Genomic DNA, 14317 nt, shown 5'->3' with positions numbered 1-14317 from the left:
TTAGCTTTCCCCAAACACCTGGTCTTTTGATCTTGGATCCTGAGAGATAAACTCTCAAACCTGGGACTCCCTGCCGTGATTGAAGCACTTTGGGTAAGGCCAGGAAGATCACCACCAGGACATCAGCCACGCTTCGTGGGGGACATGCTTCAGTCCAGTATGCTTATACGCCGAGCCCACCCTGCTCCCCAGAAAAGGTTTCCTGACTGGTGGCCTTGGGAGGCGGTGGTTGTTTGGTACATTTGAGTCAATCCCGATTGGTCGTGACTCCCTCTGAGAGAGCATGGTTCTCTTGGCTGTCACGGTTCCAGAAGCAGAAGCAGGTCCTTCTTCCACAGGGTTGGTAGGTGCTTGGAACTGCCAACCTCTCAGTTGGCAGCTGAGTACTTAACTGTTGTGCCACCAGGGGTCTCTGACAGAGGGCATAGCTTGTCCTCTTTTGGGGGGGGCAGAGAAGCTCCGAGTTAGGAAGTCTCCTCCACCTCGTCCTCTGGGTTTCTTGTCTGCTTCGATGTTGCTGTAGACTGTATTGACAAGTGTTGTCCTCTTCTCCGAGAAGCCCCGGTAGCGTCGTGGTTATGCCTTGGGTTACAATCTGATGGTTGAGAGTTCAAAGCCACCAGCAGCTCTGCAGGAGAAGGACTGGGCTTTCAACTCTCGGAAACAGTTACCGTCTTGAAAGCCACACAGGGGGGTGGCCATGAGCCAGCATGGACTCTCTGGCAGGGAGGACTGGTCTCCAGCCATTTTGTGGAGGATGGATTGGATGAAGGGAAGAGGTAAGGAAAGTCACAGAGATGGAAAATCATTTCGGGTTCTGGCTAGTATCCGGCCAGGGCAGAGGGCAGTTCCACGGAGGAGGTGAAGCAGTAACAGATGCCAGATCTATTGGGAGGTAAGAAGTCAGGGGGCGGCGAGGAGTAACTGTCTGTGGAGCTAAGAGGAGGACAGGGCATCTCAACAATACAATGATGACAGCAGGGGCGTCCTGTGGGTCTCAGTCAGCTTTATGGAAATGCCAATTGCCCTGCCTACCTTGTTATTGTCTGCAAAGGGTGTGCCACCCATCCTTTCTGGCGGTAAAATTTATAAGGAAGTGAGGGGAGAGAGAAAGAGAGAGAGAGAGAGAGAGAGAAGTATAGCACTTTTCCTGAGTTCTGTGATCAATCTGATCAATTTTGGAGCCCGAGGGTAGTGAGAGCCAAACACCGGGACCCCTGACATCCTGAACGGATGGGGATGGAGGTGGAATAGGCTAGAATTTGCAGCCAAGAGGTCAGAGGGAGGTTGTATGGGGATTCCCAAGCTTGTACCAGACACCCGAGGCCATCTTTCCTGGGCAGGAGGGGGGTCTGACCTCGCTCCAGGTGGTGAGGGTCAGAGAAGTGGGGTGTGCGGCTGGCGCTAGGGCAGGCCGAAGTGGCACACGGGAAAGGACGGACTCATCCTTAGTGAGAGAAGTAGGATTGGATTCTCTCCAGCCCCGGCTGATAGGTTGGGGCTGTGTGAGCGGCTGGGTCCTGCGCATGGGGATCCACCACAGGTGAGGGAGACACCTTTCAGGGCTGCCCTTTCAAAGCGCTCCCGCCCCCACCGTTTGCTGCCTTACAGAGAGCCAATCCTTTCAGGTCTTTCACCCCACAGGGCTTTCGACCTGAGGGAGGAGCCCCGGAGGAGGCTCAGTGGGCCAGTGCTGGGCTGCTAACAGAAAGGTTTGTGCTGTGGCCCCACCGCTGTTCAGTGGGTTTACAGCTACTCCCGTCCACATTTCCCACTTCAGAAATGCAAGGAAGCAGTTCACCTCTGTTCTGTAGGGTCGCTATGAGTCCGAGTTGACTGGACAGTCAACTGGTTGGTTGGTTGGTTGGTTTGGTTTGGGAGTTGATCTTTCTGGAAGCAGACTACCCCATGAGCAGCTGGTGGGTTTGAATGTTGACCTTGGTCACCAGGGCTCCTTTAAGAGCACGTCTTTTGGTCTTTTCTCTCTCTCCCTTTGGGGGTGACCATGGCGCTGGGTTGGGATGACGGAGCCACAGAGGGCAGCAGTCTGGGTCTCGGGGTCCGCAGGACTGCCCGGGACAGTCACCCCCACGTCACTGGGCTTTGAGGCGTGAGGCATGCACCACTGGGTTCAATCGCTGTGATTTTCGGGTTGAATTGTTATCACAGCTTGGCCTCGTCTATCTGGATGAATCCACCCATCTATCCTGATCATGGCCACTAACCACAAAATGAGCTGCTCAAAACCTCCCGCTGTTCCTTAGGAGAAAGATGGGGCTTTCTACTCCCACCTAAAGACAGCCTCAGACACCCCCAAGCGCAGCTCTACCCTGAGGTACTCCGTTCCACCATTAGGTTGAAGATTCAAGTCCAACCAGAGGCGTCTCAGATAAGCTCGAGGGGCTTTCTGTAGAAATTGCACTATCAAGAGAAGACTCTTCATTGAGACAGGACACAGGCCTGGCACTCAGGTCTCCAGGGAAGAGCTCTCTGTGTACCTCTGCTTTCCCATGAGCAGCCTCCCCCTTTTAACCTGGGGGTGGCATCCAAACAGGTGTTGCCTGACCCAAGATACCTGCTTAGGATAGCAGGTAAGTGGCTATTCTTTAAATAGTTTCGTTACAGCCACGGGAAATGACTGTCACGTCTCAGGGTCTTTTTGGATGCAGGGGTGGGGGTAGGGGTGGGTGGGGGAGAAGCCCAACCAATACTCCAAAGAGGAACCTTTTAGGAAATGTGGCGCTGGCTCTGTGTTCCAGGCAGCTGGTGAAAGGAAGGGCCCATGCCCCAGAGAAGGACATCGCGCTTGGTAAAGTGGAGGGGCAGCGAGAAAGGGAGACGGATGGACACTGGGACTGCAGCGACGGGCTCACGCATGACAAGAGCTGTGGGGATGGAGCAGGACCGGGCAGGGCTGCTCTCTTGGGAAAGGCGGATCGCGATGAAGCTGAACTGACATGATGGCACCTGACCACATCAGTGAGAGGCGGAGGCGCCTGATGGCACAGCCTGTTAAGTGGTTGGCCAGGTAACTGAAAGGCTGGGGACTCTGCCCAGCAATCCCAGGCAAGGAAAATGTAGCTGTTGGCTTCTGTAAATGCTAGGGGACAGTTCTGCTCTGTCACACAGGGTCGTTATGCATCAAAAATCTACCAGATAGCCCCTAGTCAGAGTCAGAGCCAGCCTCTCCTTCAGGGACCCACGAGGGTGCTGGCCCGGGAAGCCACACCGGCTTGGCTCAGCTCTCCGGGGGGGAGACTGGAGAGCTCACAGGCTCGTGGATGGAGAAGGAGCCCACAGGCACCCACAGGGCCGGCGACCTTGGCCTCTGCGGCCTCACCTCAAAGTCAGCTGAGTACAAGGAGCATCAGCCGCACCGTTGTTTCTGGGACTGACCCTTCATTTACCTGGGGCCTGCACTGACCTCAGCATTGAGGGCAAAGTCCCTAGTTTATGCCTTGTGGCCTACCCCCTGCAGCTGCCCCTGCCACAGGCAGTTGGCTAATCCCCGGAGAACCAGAACTCTGTTCCCACCAAACCGTAGCTTGGGCCCAATCCTATTTACTTGATGCATTTCAACTTTGGACTCTAGCCATGGCAAGCCTCACAGGTCCGTGTGGGGATGGCCAATGGGTTTGATTCCGAGTGCCAATTCCCACGACTTCGCAGCGGCCTGCTGGATGGCCGGCAAAGGATGACACGGGGCCGCACTCCGTGCTCACTGTGAGCCATTGTTAGTTTTGCTTTGCTATTGTTGAAAATATCCGCAGCGGAACCTCCGGTTGTGAAACCCTCCTTACCCGCCTTTCCCCCATGGTCCCTCTTCACTTAGCACGGAGACCCATGATTGATGCCCCAGCTTCTCTGCGTTAGCGGCACGTGGTTGAGACCCATGATTGATGCCCCAGCTTCTCTGCGTTAGCGTGGCTGCAAAGACAATGGGCATTGTGGATTCCAAGTGCTTCTGACCTTCAGCAGGGAGACGGTGTGGCGGTTTGCCTGACACTCATAAGTGAAACGAACCCACCTTATTTAAGACTCTTCTCGGAGAGTCGGGGGAAGGGGGGGAGAGAAAGGGGGACCCCATCACAATGATAGACATTTAAACCCCTCCCAGGAGGATGGTCAACAGAAAAGTGGGTGAAGGGAGACATGGGTCAGTGTAAGACATGAAAAAGTAATAGAAATTTATAAATTATCAAGGGTTCGTGAGGGAGGAAGGGAGGGAAAAATGAGGCGCTGATACCAAGGGGCCAAGTAGAAAGCAAATGTTTGGAAAATGATGATGGCAACAAATGTCCAAATGCGCTTGACACAATGGATGGATGGATGGTGATAAGAGCTGTACGAGCCCCCAATAACATGATGAAATAAACAGACTCTTCCTCTTCCCAAAGATGTGCTGCTGGGGCCCCCAAAGAAGCCCACGGGTCAGGGGCACCCATAGAAGCACAAGCTGGGGGATGTACCATGGCTTCCAAAGCACCTGACTGCTTTGCCAGTGAATTGGCCTTGCTGTGCACCTGCTCTTGCGGCGGTGGCTGTTATTGCTGGGTGCCCCCAGGTTGGTTCCGACTCATAGCCACCCAGCACACAGCAGAAGCGAGCACTGCCTGGTCCATGGTGCTTCCAATAGTCTTCACCAGTACCATCATGCATTGATTTGTTTCTTCCATCTTCTTACTCAATGTCCAACCTCCACGTGCATATGAGGCAATTGAACATATCATGGCCTGGGTCAGGTGCCCCTTTGCGCTCAAAGGTAATAACCTCACTGCTGTTCAACACTGTTGGGGGTCTTGTGCAGCAGATGTACCCAATGCAACTCATCATTTGACCTCTCGACAGCCGCTTCCAGGAGCAGTGGATTGACTGTGGATTCAAGCAAGACCGGATCCTTGACAACTTCCGTCTTGTCTCCATTTCCCACGATGTTACCTATTGGTCCGGTTGTGGGAATTCTGGTTTTCTTTATATTAAGTTGTAAATCCCACTGAAGGCTGCCATCCTTGGTCTTCATCAATAAGTGCTTCAAGTCCCCTTCACTTTCAGTAAGCAAGGTTGTGTCCTCTGCACATCGCAGGTTGTCGATCAGCCTGCCTCCAATTCCGATACCATATTCTTCTTCATGTAACCCAGCTTCTAGGCACCTCACAGGTTACAAACTGCACACAATGTTCCTGTGTCTGGGATTATCCTGATAGCAAACTCTGCTACGTGCACGGAAAGGAGCAGGAATGAGCTTTCAGGTACCCCTCACCTTGCCTCAGGTCATAAGTGCCTACGTTTCCAAAGATGAGTCTAGTGTACCTAGATCCTGCTCTCATGTGCTTGGTCCCAGGAGTTTGGCTCAGGGACCCCTCCTGTTCGCCATCTTCTTGGGGGTCCCTCCATCTCTCTGTTTTCTTGAGGATGTGGACTAAGGCTCTTCCCTCCTCCCCTGCTGTCCCTAAATGCCTCAACTCAGTCCTAGATCTTGGGGTCCCTTTCCCCACTCACCCAGGCAGTTTGGGCCACCCAAAGGCACCATGTTTCGGCTCAACTATACTTTCCACACCTCAACTTTAAATGAAGCGCTTCCTGGGTAAAAAGAAGGTCCAATTTCGAGTTGCAGTGAAAGGCGAAGGCGCAGGCTTCTGAAAAGCACCCAGAGGTGCCAAAGAATAACCACCTCAACCCATTTGCAGCTCAGATGGGGCCCCCTCCCCGCTCCTGGCTCCCCCGAGTGGTCTCAATAGCTCCATCGCGTTGCCCTTTCAGCGCACAGCCTGCCCGTCTTGTTCTATGACTGTAAGAATAAAAAAAGAAAAAGAAGAGGCTTTTCCTGCACTTTTCAACCAGGCTTTTGTGCCTGTAATTCCATCTTTCTGTGCATGTCTCCAGCACCCATTACTGTCACACTCCGCGGGGACGCTGAGCAAGGGGCTTCCAAAGGTGGAAGGGAGGCACTTCCGCCACACAAGTAAAGGACGGAGCTGTTCCGAAGACATTTAGTTTTCTGTGAGGGTTGAAAGGTGTGTCCTGAGTCATTCAATTAGTACTGCTCGTGAAGCCACCACCTCTCTCTTTCTCTCTCTCCACTGCCACAGTCACTGAGCAGCAGCCTAAGGCTCTGGTAGAGGCCAGTCCCCACCTCCACTTAGTTACTGGGAACCACAGCTCATGCCCTGCACGCACGCACGCGCACACACGCACACACGCACATGCACACACGCACACACGCATGCTGAAGGCCTGCTGGTGGCCGGGCATGGAAGGTACGGTGAGGGGGGGGGAAGGATATTGTAATGAGGGATGGGTTTCTTACAACTCGATCCAGGCCCATCTGAGTGAGTCACCCTGTGAAGTAGGAACACACCCCCCCCACCTCCCCAGTGCCTTGGGCTCCAGGCTGACAAAACCCAGTAAACACTTCCGGCCGCCTCAAAGCCGTGTGGTCATCTTTTAGAGTCCGTGGGAATCATGCTTGGATTCCATAAGTGTTTGCTTTAACGCGAGAATAACTCCCCTCGGCTTCCTTCGAAAGCCACAGCCTGGTGGGAGGGGCAGGAGTCTGCAGATGCCCTCACTGACTGACTGGCCCACAGCTTCCCCCAGCTCAGGGACCGACGCACGAGATGACTGTGTTGGGGTCTGTGGGGGCAGACTCCTCCCCTCAAGCAATTGGGGGTTGGGTGGGGGCTGTAGGACTTGGGCACAGATCAAACATGGGAAAGGCCCAAATTAGTTGCCCTCAGGCCGATTCCAAGTCTGGTGACCCGACTTATTTCAGAGTAGAACTGGATTCCACGCGATTTTCAGTGGCTCTTTGGGTTAGCCTTTGGGCAGGCTCACTCCAAGGTCGCCGGGTCAGAGCTGCTGGTTGTGAGAGAAAGAGGAGGTCGCCTGCCCCTGTGAAAATGTGTAGACCCTCGAGGCGGTCACGGTGACTTGGAATTGGATCGACCGCTGCGGGTTTGGCTTTCGCTTGGGTCACCTTTTGGAAACATGGCCAGAGCTTTCCCCCCAGGTCCTCCTAGTGGACTCAAACCACCAACCTCGTGGTCAGTAGCCAAGCCCTTCACGCCATGCATGACGCGGGACTCCTGCGAGTGCAGAGAAGCACCTCACAGACTCTCCCCTCCCCAGCCCCACCCATCAGCCATTGGCGCTGGATGCCTTTACTGCAGAGTTCTGGAGCTCACAGGGGGACTGTAGAACCAACCTCCTCCACTTCCTAGCCCTTGGTTGGGCACCACAGAGAAGACTCTCCCTAAAACCAGCTCTCTCCACAAACCCGTGGTTTGCTTCCAGCACTTGCTATTCAAACAACAGATATAACATCTGAAGATTCATCCTTCCCCAGGAGGAGAGCGCTCACTACCACTTAGCACCGTCTTTTGCTTTTCTTTGTTTGAACTAAGAGGAATACGGATATACCAATGGCCCTGGCTCCTGGTAGTACACGTTTCTAATTACACAAGTTTGTTTTTTTCTCATGACACGATTTCTATGGCAATACCAAAAATATTATTACTTTTCATAATTAGAGTATAATTGATTTTCAGCCTATTTAAAACATCTGGTAAAAGTCAGCTAACGAGTCTTTAAAATTTTTTCCCCCTACAAATTAGAATGCTCCCAGGTGTACACTGGGCTGCTGGCTCCCTAGCCAGCCCACGCTGGGCTCTGTGGGTAGAGTCCTGCTGGTAGACAGACACCTACCTGTCAGGCAGATGCCCTTAGTACTGTTGCACAGGTCGACCATCACTCGGACCTGCAGGGGAGACAGAGGGTTCACAGCAGGGCAGTGGTCAGTGGGACAAGGGAAGAGCAACGACACACATTCAGAGAGTGCTTCAGGAGAGGAGACGAGAGCTCGCCACGAGCTGCCAAGGGCTAGGCACGCCCTTTGCTTCGGGCTCCCAGCAGCCCCAGGGGGCAGAGTAGAACTGGCTGTCAGTCTCCAGAGAAGCAGACATCTTCCTCCATGGAAGGGCTGGTGGTGGGTTTGAACCACTGCCCTTTGGTTAGCAACCCGGCACTCCGGCACGGTGCCAGCAGGCGACACACATTAACTGTTATGATGATCAGAATGTAAACCTAAGGGGCAGAGCAGTGAGAGCTCTGGAGGGAAACTGGACAAGAGCGTGCATGATGATATCGGAGAGGGAAAGACTTTTCCCAAGAAAGGAACAAGGCGGCGTCGTTCCTTTGGGTCCGTGCTGACTCATAGCAACGCACCTCTCAGTCCTTCGCTGGCCCCACACAGATTCTCATCTTTGCACTTGCTCTCACAGTCACCACGTCAATCCATCTTGTCAAGGACCTTCCTCTTGGCCCCTGCCCCCCTACTTTACCAAACACGACATCCTTCTCCAGGGACAGGTCTCTCCTGACGACATGTCCGAAGTACATGAGATGAAGAAAGAAACAAAGCTCACATATATTTGATAACATACAGGGAAAGGATGTAATGCATTGGGCGAATACCGTACACACTCGAGTAGAAGCTGACCCGAATATCAGCCGGGGCACCTACTTTTACCACAAAAACCGCATTTAAAAAAATTTGCTGTAAAACTCGGCTTATACATGAGTATATACGGTAATTTAAGTTTTTTGTTAGGAGAAAAATAATTGAGCCAGTAACAAAAGACCAACACAAATGAACTAATGGCAAAGGGTTACCAGTAATTCACCTAGAGGGGCGTGTTGGTGACTCAGAGGTTGAAGGCCAGCGGGCAGTCATAAATAACTCATCAGCTGTTCTATAGGGGAGATGCCAGCATCAGCGTCTATGAAGACATGCCGCCTTGGGAACGCGATGGGACAGTTCTACTCTGTCCCCTAGTGGCACTCTGAGTAGGAATAGGTATCCCGGAAGAGGACTGACTTTGACTTCTGGGATTTACCTAACATGTAAAGAGTGGGGTTACAAGGAATAAAAAATGGAATTGCATAGTTCACACAATGACACCTGCTATTGAGTGGACAGCACCTCTAAGACTTGCCACTATTGGTGCAGCATAGCACTGACGAAACACACAACATTGCTCTGGTTCTTTAATGCTTCCTCCCCCCTCCACTCTCATGACCCCAGCTCTACCTTACAAATCCGACTAGACCAGAGCATGTACACTGGTACAGATAAGAGCTCTCGACAGACAGAATCCAGAACAGATAAACCCCTCGGGAACACAGAATCCAGAACAGATAAACCTCGGGACCAATAATGAGAGTAGTAATACTATGAGGGGTAGGGGGAAGGTGTGGGGAGAAGAGGGAGAAAGGTGGAACTGATCACAATGATTGATGAACAACACCCACCCACCCCGGGGATGAACAACAGAAATGTGGGTGAAGGAAAACAGTGAATGGTGTAAAATATGAAAATAATTTATAAATTATCAAGGGTTCATGAGGGTGGGAGGGAGAAAAAGAGGGGCTGATACCAAGGACTCAAGTAGAATGAAAATGTTTTGGAAATGATGCTGGCAACAAATGTACAAATGTGCTTGATATGATGGATGTATGGATTATTATAAGAGCTGTAAGAGTCCCCAGTGAAATGATTTATTAAAATAAAAAAAGGCTTGTCATTATTGAAACTTAAGCCCCACATTCCTGTCAAATAGGCCACCGCTTTAATTGACTGGTGAGATTCTGACAACGTCTTCACCCTCCTTGACCAATGAAATCCCGACAGCACTTCAATCACAGATTGTACAAGCCAATCAGAAACAAGCTGCTTTTGTTTCTGTGTTTTGTCAATGAAACCCTGGTCACCGATGCTAACCCAGCTGAGCACCTTTCCGCTTTGGGTTTGGTGCAACCCAATTCTCAGATCTTCTGCCCAATTAACCGCTGCCCAGCATCTGAATGTTATTGTTGATTCTGTTTCTTTTGTAGCGGCTGTAACAAAGCAAGAGTAGAACAATGGCCTGAAAGAAAAGTGACTGGATCTACCCTGAGAGGCTGCTCAGACAACAACAAGCGCCTTATCTTTACTTGCAACTGAAGAAATAAATGACAACAGCGAAATGCAATTTTCACCCCTTGGAGTTGGGAAATAAAAGGTTAACAGAACCTATGGCAAGAGTGTCCAGAGCAGGTGTTCTCATACACGGCTGATGGAAGTCCCACTGGAGGGAAATTTGTCAATGTTCGCAAAAATGTACGTGGATCTGCCCTTTGATCTGAGGACCTCTAGGGTCAGAGTGGGCTATGACATTGATAGATAGGTTGTTTTTTTTTAATGCCAACATGGCACCTGTAGGAGGATGTGGGTGGAGTTTAGTCTGTCAACCAGGTTGCAGCTTGATGGCCTCATCTGGGGGTGCCACTGAGGTAAATGGCTCTCTGGAGCCACTCTCTGCCATCCCTTTCCTGCCGGTGAGCCACACGAAGAGCCTGCTTCAGGCCTGGAGATGCGTCCACCACCATTGGATCCACAAGACTTTGCACTCACCGGCCGGCGATGTTCCTGCATTCCTCCTCATTCCATGTGGCTGCGTGAGTCTGAAGAGGGATTTATGGACTGGTATTGGGCTTAGGGACTTGAGTTGGACTGGGTTGGGATATTTTCCTGATGTGCAATGACTTCTTTATATACACCTCTCTCTTGCACATACATGAGTGTCACTGGATTTCTTTCTCTAGTCAACCCGGCCTAACACAGACATGTTGTCATTTTTATCTGTCCAAAAGGGAAACTAAGACTGTCCATTACTCTTTGGTTCTACGAGTTGCTGGGTGTGTCTTTGGTCAGCAGGTCAAAACCACCAGCTGTTCTTCAGGAGAAAGATGAGGCTTTCTACTCCTGTAAAGATCTGCAGTCTTAGAAACCCACAGGGACAGTTCAGCTCTGCTCTATGGGGTTGCTCTGGATTGGACTCAACTTCACGGCAGAGCATTTGGTTTGGACCCTTTGAAGCAGCCACTGTCCTTAAGGATCTGCTCTGCCCTCGTACTCACCGAGGAGTCGGAAGACATGAGTACAGAGATGGCTGTTTCAGAGAAGAGCAATTACTGGAAACAATCTAATCACGAGTGATTGACAGTGAGGTCCAGTTAAAAAAATGTATAACCATGCAATGGAGCATTAAGTGGCAGGGAAAAGGAGTGCATTTCAAATCCTTAATGGCTGATACTGAACAATCATCAAGAGAAGTAAAAACATTGCCAAATAGAGCACTAAGTCTAACACATGCCACTTGAGGCAGTTACAGTTTATTGTGCCAACCTGGCCCATAAACACACATGGGGTGAATTGAAGGACAGAGAGATAAATGGCTCAGTGAGCCTCGCCTTGTGAGTTCTCAGGTCTCTTGCTTTGTGATGGTCGGACCAGGGTGCAGCTGCCTTAGCCAGTTCCCTGCTTCAGCTGGCAAGACTCACTTCCTGCAAGACATCCCCAAGACGAAGCCACATGGACCTATGCTGATGCAGCCCTGGGTGCTGGAGCACCCGTATGGAGACCCCTACCAGCGCTGAGATGCTTACACATTCACTGACTCAGCTTTCCTGCTGCAGTCAGTGTTATGGCGTGTGTTTTGTGAGATGGAGGAGGACTTTGTGGACTGGTGTCGGACATATGGGTTAATGGTGGACTTGTGGGCTTGGGCAGCACTGAGTTGGGATGTTTTCTTGATGTGCACTTACCCTTTACATAAAACTCTCTTGTACGCATGAGTTTCTGTGGATTTGTTTCTCTAAAGTACCTGGACTAACGCACCACTCCACTGAGGAAGTGTGTGCATGTGCGGGAGCGCACGCGTGTGCTTATGTTTGCTTCTCATATTTCTGGAGAGAAGCCTCAAAGCTGTGTGTGACGGGGAGCAGAGGGCCAGGGTAGGAAGGTGCATGCTGAGGATGACATGACATGCCCTCTGGTCTTGTGAGTTTCCACTGAGTAGTCTCACAATTGAGCTGCTTTTGTCCAAAAAAGGAGGTGGAAAATGATTTTGATGTGAGTGGAAAATGATTTTGCCTCTGATCCATGCTTATTCAGTTTGCTGGAGATTCAAATACTCACACTGGATCTACTTTTACGAGTCCCTGGTGGTGCAGACCAAAGGGCAGCTGCTGATCAGAAGCCCTGGTGGCGTAGTCGTTACGCATTGGGCTGCGAGCCTCAGGTTGGGCAGCTCAAAACCACCAGCGGTGCCGCGGAGGAAGACTGAGCTTTCTATACTCCTATTAACAGGTACAGCCTCGGAAACCCACAGAGGGTCACCGTGGGTCGACCCTGACTCCATGCCAGTGAGTGAGTGAAACAAAAGGTAAGAGGTTCGAGTCCACCCTGGGAGGAGGGGGGGTGTCGGTGTAAATTCCTGCTGACCCACTTCTGAACAATCAGTCCCCAAAACCCCTTGGGGGCGCGGATCTACTCTGATGTCATGGCCACTGGGTTTCATATACTTTGGCCCGAGTCTGTCAGCGGATTTTGATTTACTGCTTTGGGAATTGGCTCTGACACATCCCACCTGGAGCATCCTGATGTCACAGGCCTCTAGTGATGTACAGATCGGCGCTACCACGAGCACGCCTCTTCCCCAGCTCAGCAGACGGTGGGCACGGTCCCGGCCACTTTGGAAGTGTCCTCTGTACCCTTGTACAGACACATCCGGTAACGCTGGGAGGGGAAGTGAATTGGGCAGGATTGCTTTGCCGTACAGACTCTAAGGCAATCGGGCTTTAGGAAGGCGGCTGACTGCCTGGAGGCCACCCTGAATTTGGATGGAAGAGCTGGGCTTCAGGCCAGGTGTTCTGGTCCCAAGTACCTTCTGCTATAGGTCTGATGATTACTGTAAAGTAACCGAGCGGAGGCTGGGGGCGGGGGGTGGGGGGAGGGAAGCTTATTCGGGGCGTTCAGTCATTTTTTCAAATGAATGTAATCAGCGGCACTCTGTACAAAACTTATTGCCTTTAAAATGTATATAATTTTCCATTGAGGAAAGTAGAAAAGACTCGCCGATGCTTCATTTGTTCCTTCTGGGGCCTCAGCCCTGGAACAGCTTGGAACAGCACAGGCCGCAATGGGGAATGAGCCTCTCTCTCTCTACTACACGGCGGCCCCAGTCTGGAGCTAAGGGCAGCTTCCATTTCAAAGACATGTTGTGATAAAGAGTGGTTTTTGTGTTTTTTGTTATTTTCACTTTGCCCTGTTTTTCGGTCACTGTGGGTCGACATATGGTCGATGGCAAAGCATTTGGGTTTGGGAGTTTTGTATGTTTAGTGTTTCGGAGAGAAGAGATGGAGTGCATGCGGCGGTGGACTCAATCCCTCCATGTCATGAGTCAGTCTTCCCTGGAAGGATTTCCCCAGGACTGGAATAAGTTGGATGCATCTCAGTGCTTCAAAGCAAATGAATGTAGAATGAATTGGAAGAGTTGTCTAGTCCAATGATGCTCAAAGTATATCGACTCACCCGCAGACCCTCGCCTCTCCAAATACATTGCCAACCACGCAAAGATTAAACAAATAAAAGGGGCCGTGAAATGAGGGATGTAAAGGGGATGGAGGAGCCCTGGTGGTCTAGCTGGTTACATGGACGGCTGCTAAGGTCAGCAGTTCGAAACCACTAGCTGTGCTGCCTGAGAAAGATGAGGCTTTCTCCTCTCATAAACAGTTATAGTGTCAGAAACCCATAGGAGGCAGTTCTACCTCATTCTACCTCGTTGCAATGAGTAGTTGGAATCACTGGATGGCAGAGAGAGAAACACACACACACACACACACACACACATGGGATGGACTTGAAAAAGCAAACTGTCACTGAGTCCATTTCAAATGGCTCCCCAGAGTCCTTGTGGCTCTACCCTGAGGTTTGGGGGCTTGGGCTTGGGAGGAATGCTCAGAGGTCCCGGGGAGCAAAGAGGGGGAATGAGAATATCCAAAGCCAAAACCAACACACTAAACCCACTGCCATTGAGCATTGCCGTTACGATTCTGATTCAGGGCAGAGTAGACGTACCCCTTTGGGTCCCCAAGACTGTAAGTTCCCACAGGACTGGACAGTGTCATCTTTCTCTCGCAGAGAACTGATGGGCTCAAACTGCTGACCTTGTGGTTAGCAGCCCAAGGCGAAACCCACCATACCACCAGAGTACCTTTTGAGCACACTCAGGCCCAGAACAAGCAAGTGACGTAGCTGGCCTTGGCTCACCCCACTGGCTTCTAGAACGGAGCGCTATTTCTCTCTCTGGGACTTTGGCTTTGAAAACGGCATCCTCTGAATTCAGTGGGGAATGCAAATGTTTGCTTGAGCTCACTGTGCAGACGATCAGGCTATTTAGATTGTCAGTTAGTCTTTGGGGAAATGAAAGGTTGAATC

At 51.2% G+C, this 14317-nt stretch overlaps 1 protein-coding gene across 1 annotated transcript in view; it reads right to left on the bottom strand.

The window, feature by feature from the left end:
- Positions 1–14317, bottom strand: part of GLDN (gliomedin) — a 66496-nt gene that overhangs the window by 28731 nt on the left and 23448 nt on the right. The window contains exon 2 of the mRNA XM_075531913.1: positions 7705–7756. Within this exon, the coding sequence (XP_075388028.1) occupies positions 7705–7756 (52 nt within the window). The remainder of the gene's footprint in view (positions 1–7704; positions 7757–14317) is intronic.

This window comes from Tenrec ecaudatus, chromosome 14 (genome assembly GCF_050624435.1).
Source record: "Tenrec ecaudatus isolate mTenEca1 chromosome 14, mTenEca1.hap1, whole genome shotgun sequence".
In the NCBI taxonomy this organism is placed as follows: Eukaryota; Metazoa; Chordata; class Mammalia; order Afrosoricida; family Tenrecidae; genus Tenrec; species Tenrec ecaudatus.
The sequence above is the reverse complement of the archived record's forward strand: the minus strand, read 5'-3'. Positions and strand labels throughout refer to the sequence as shown.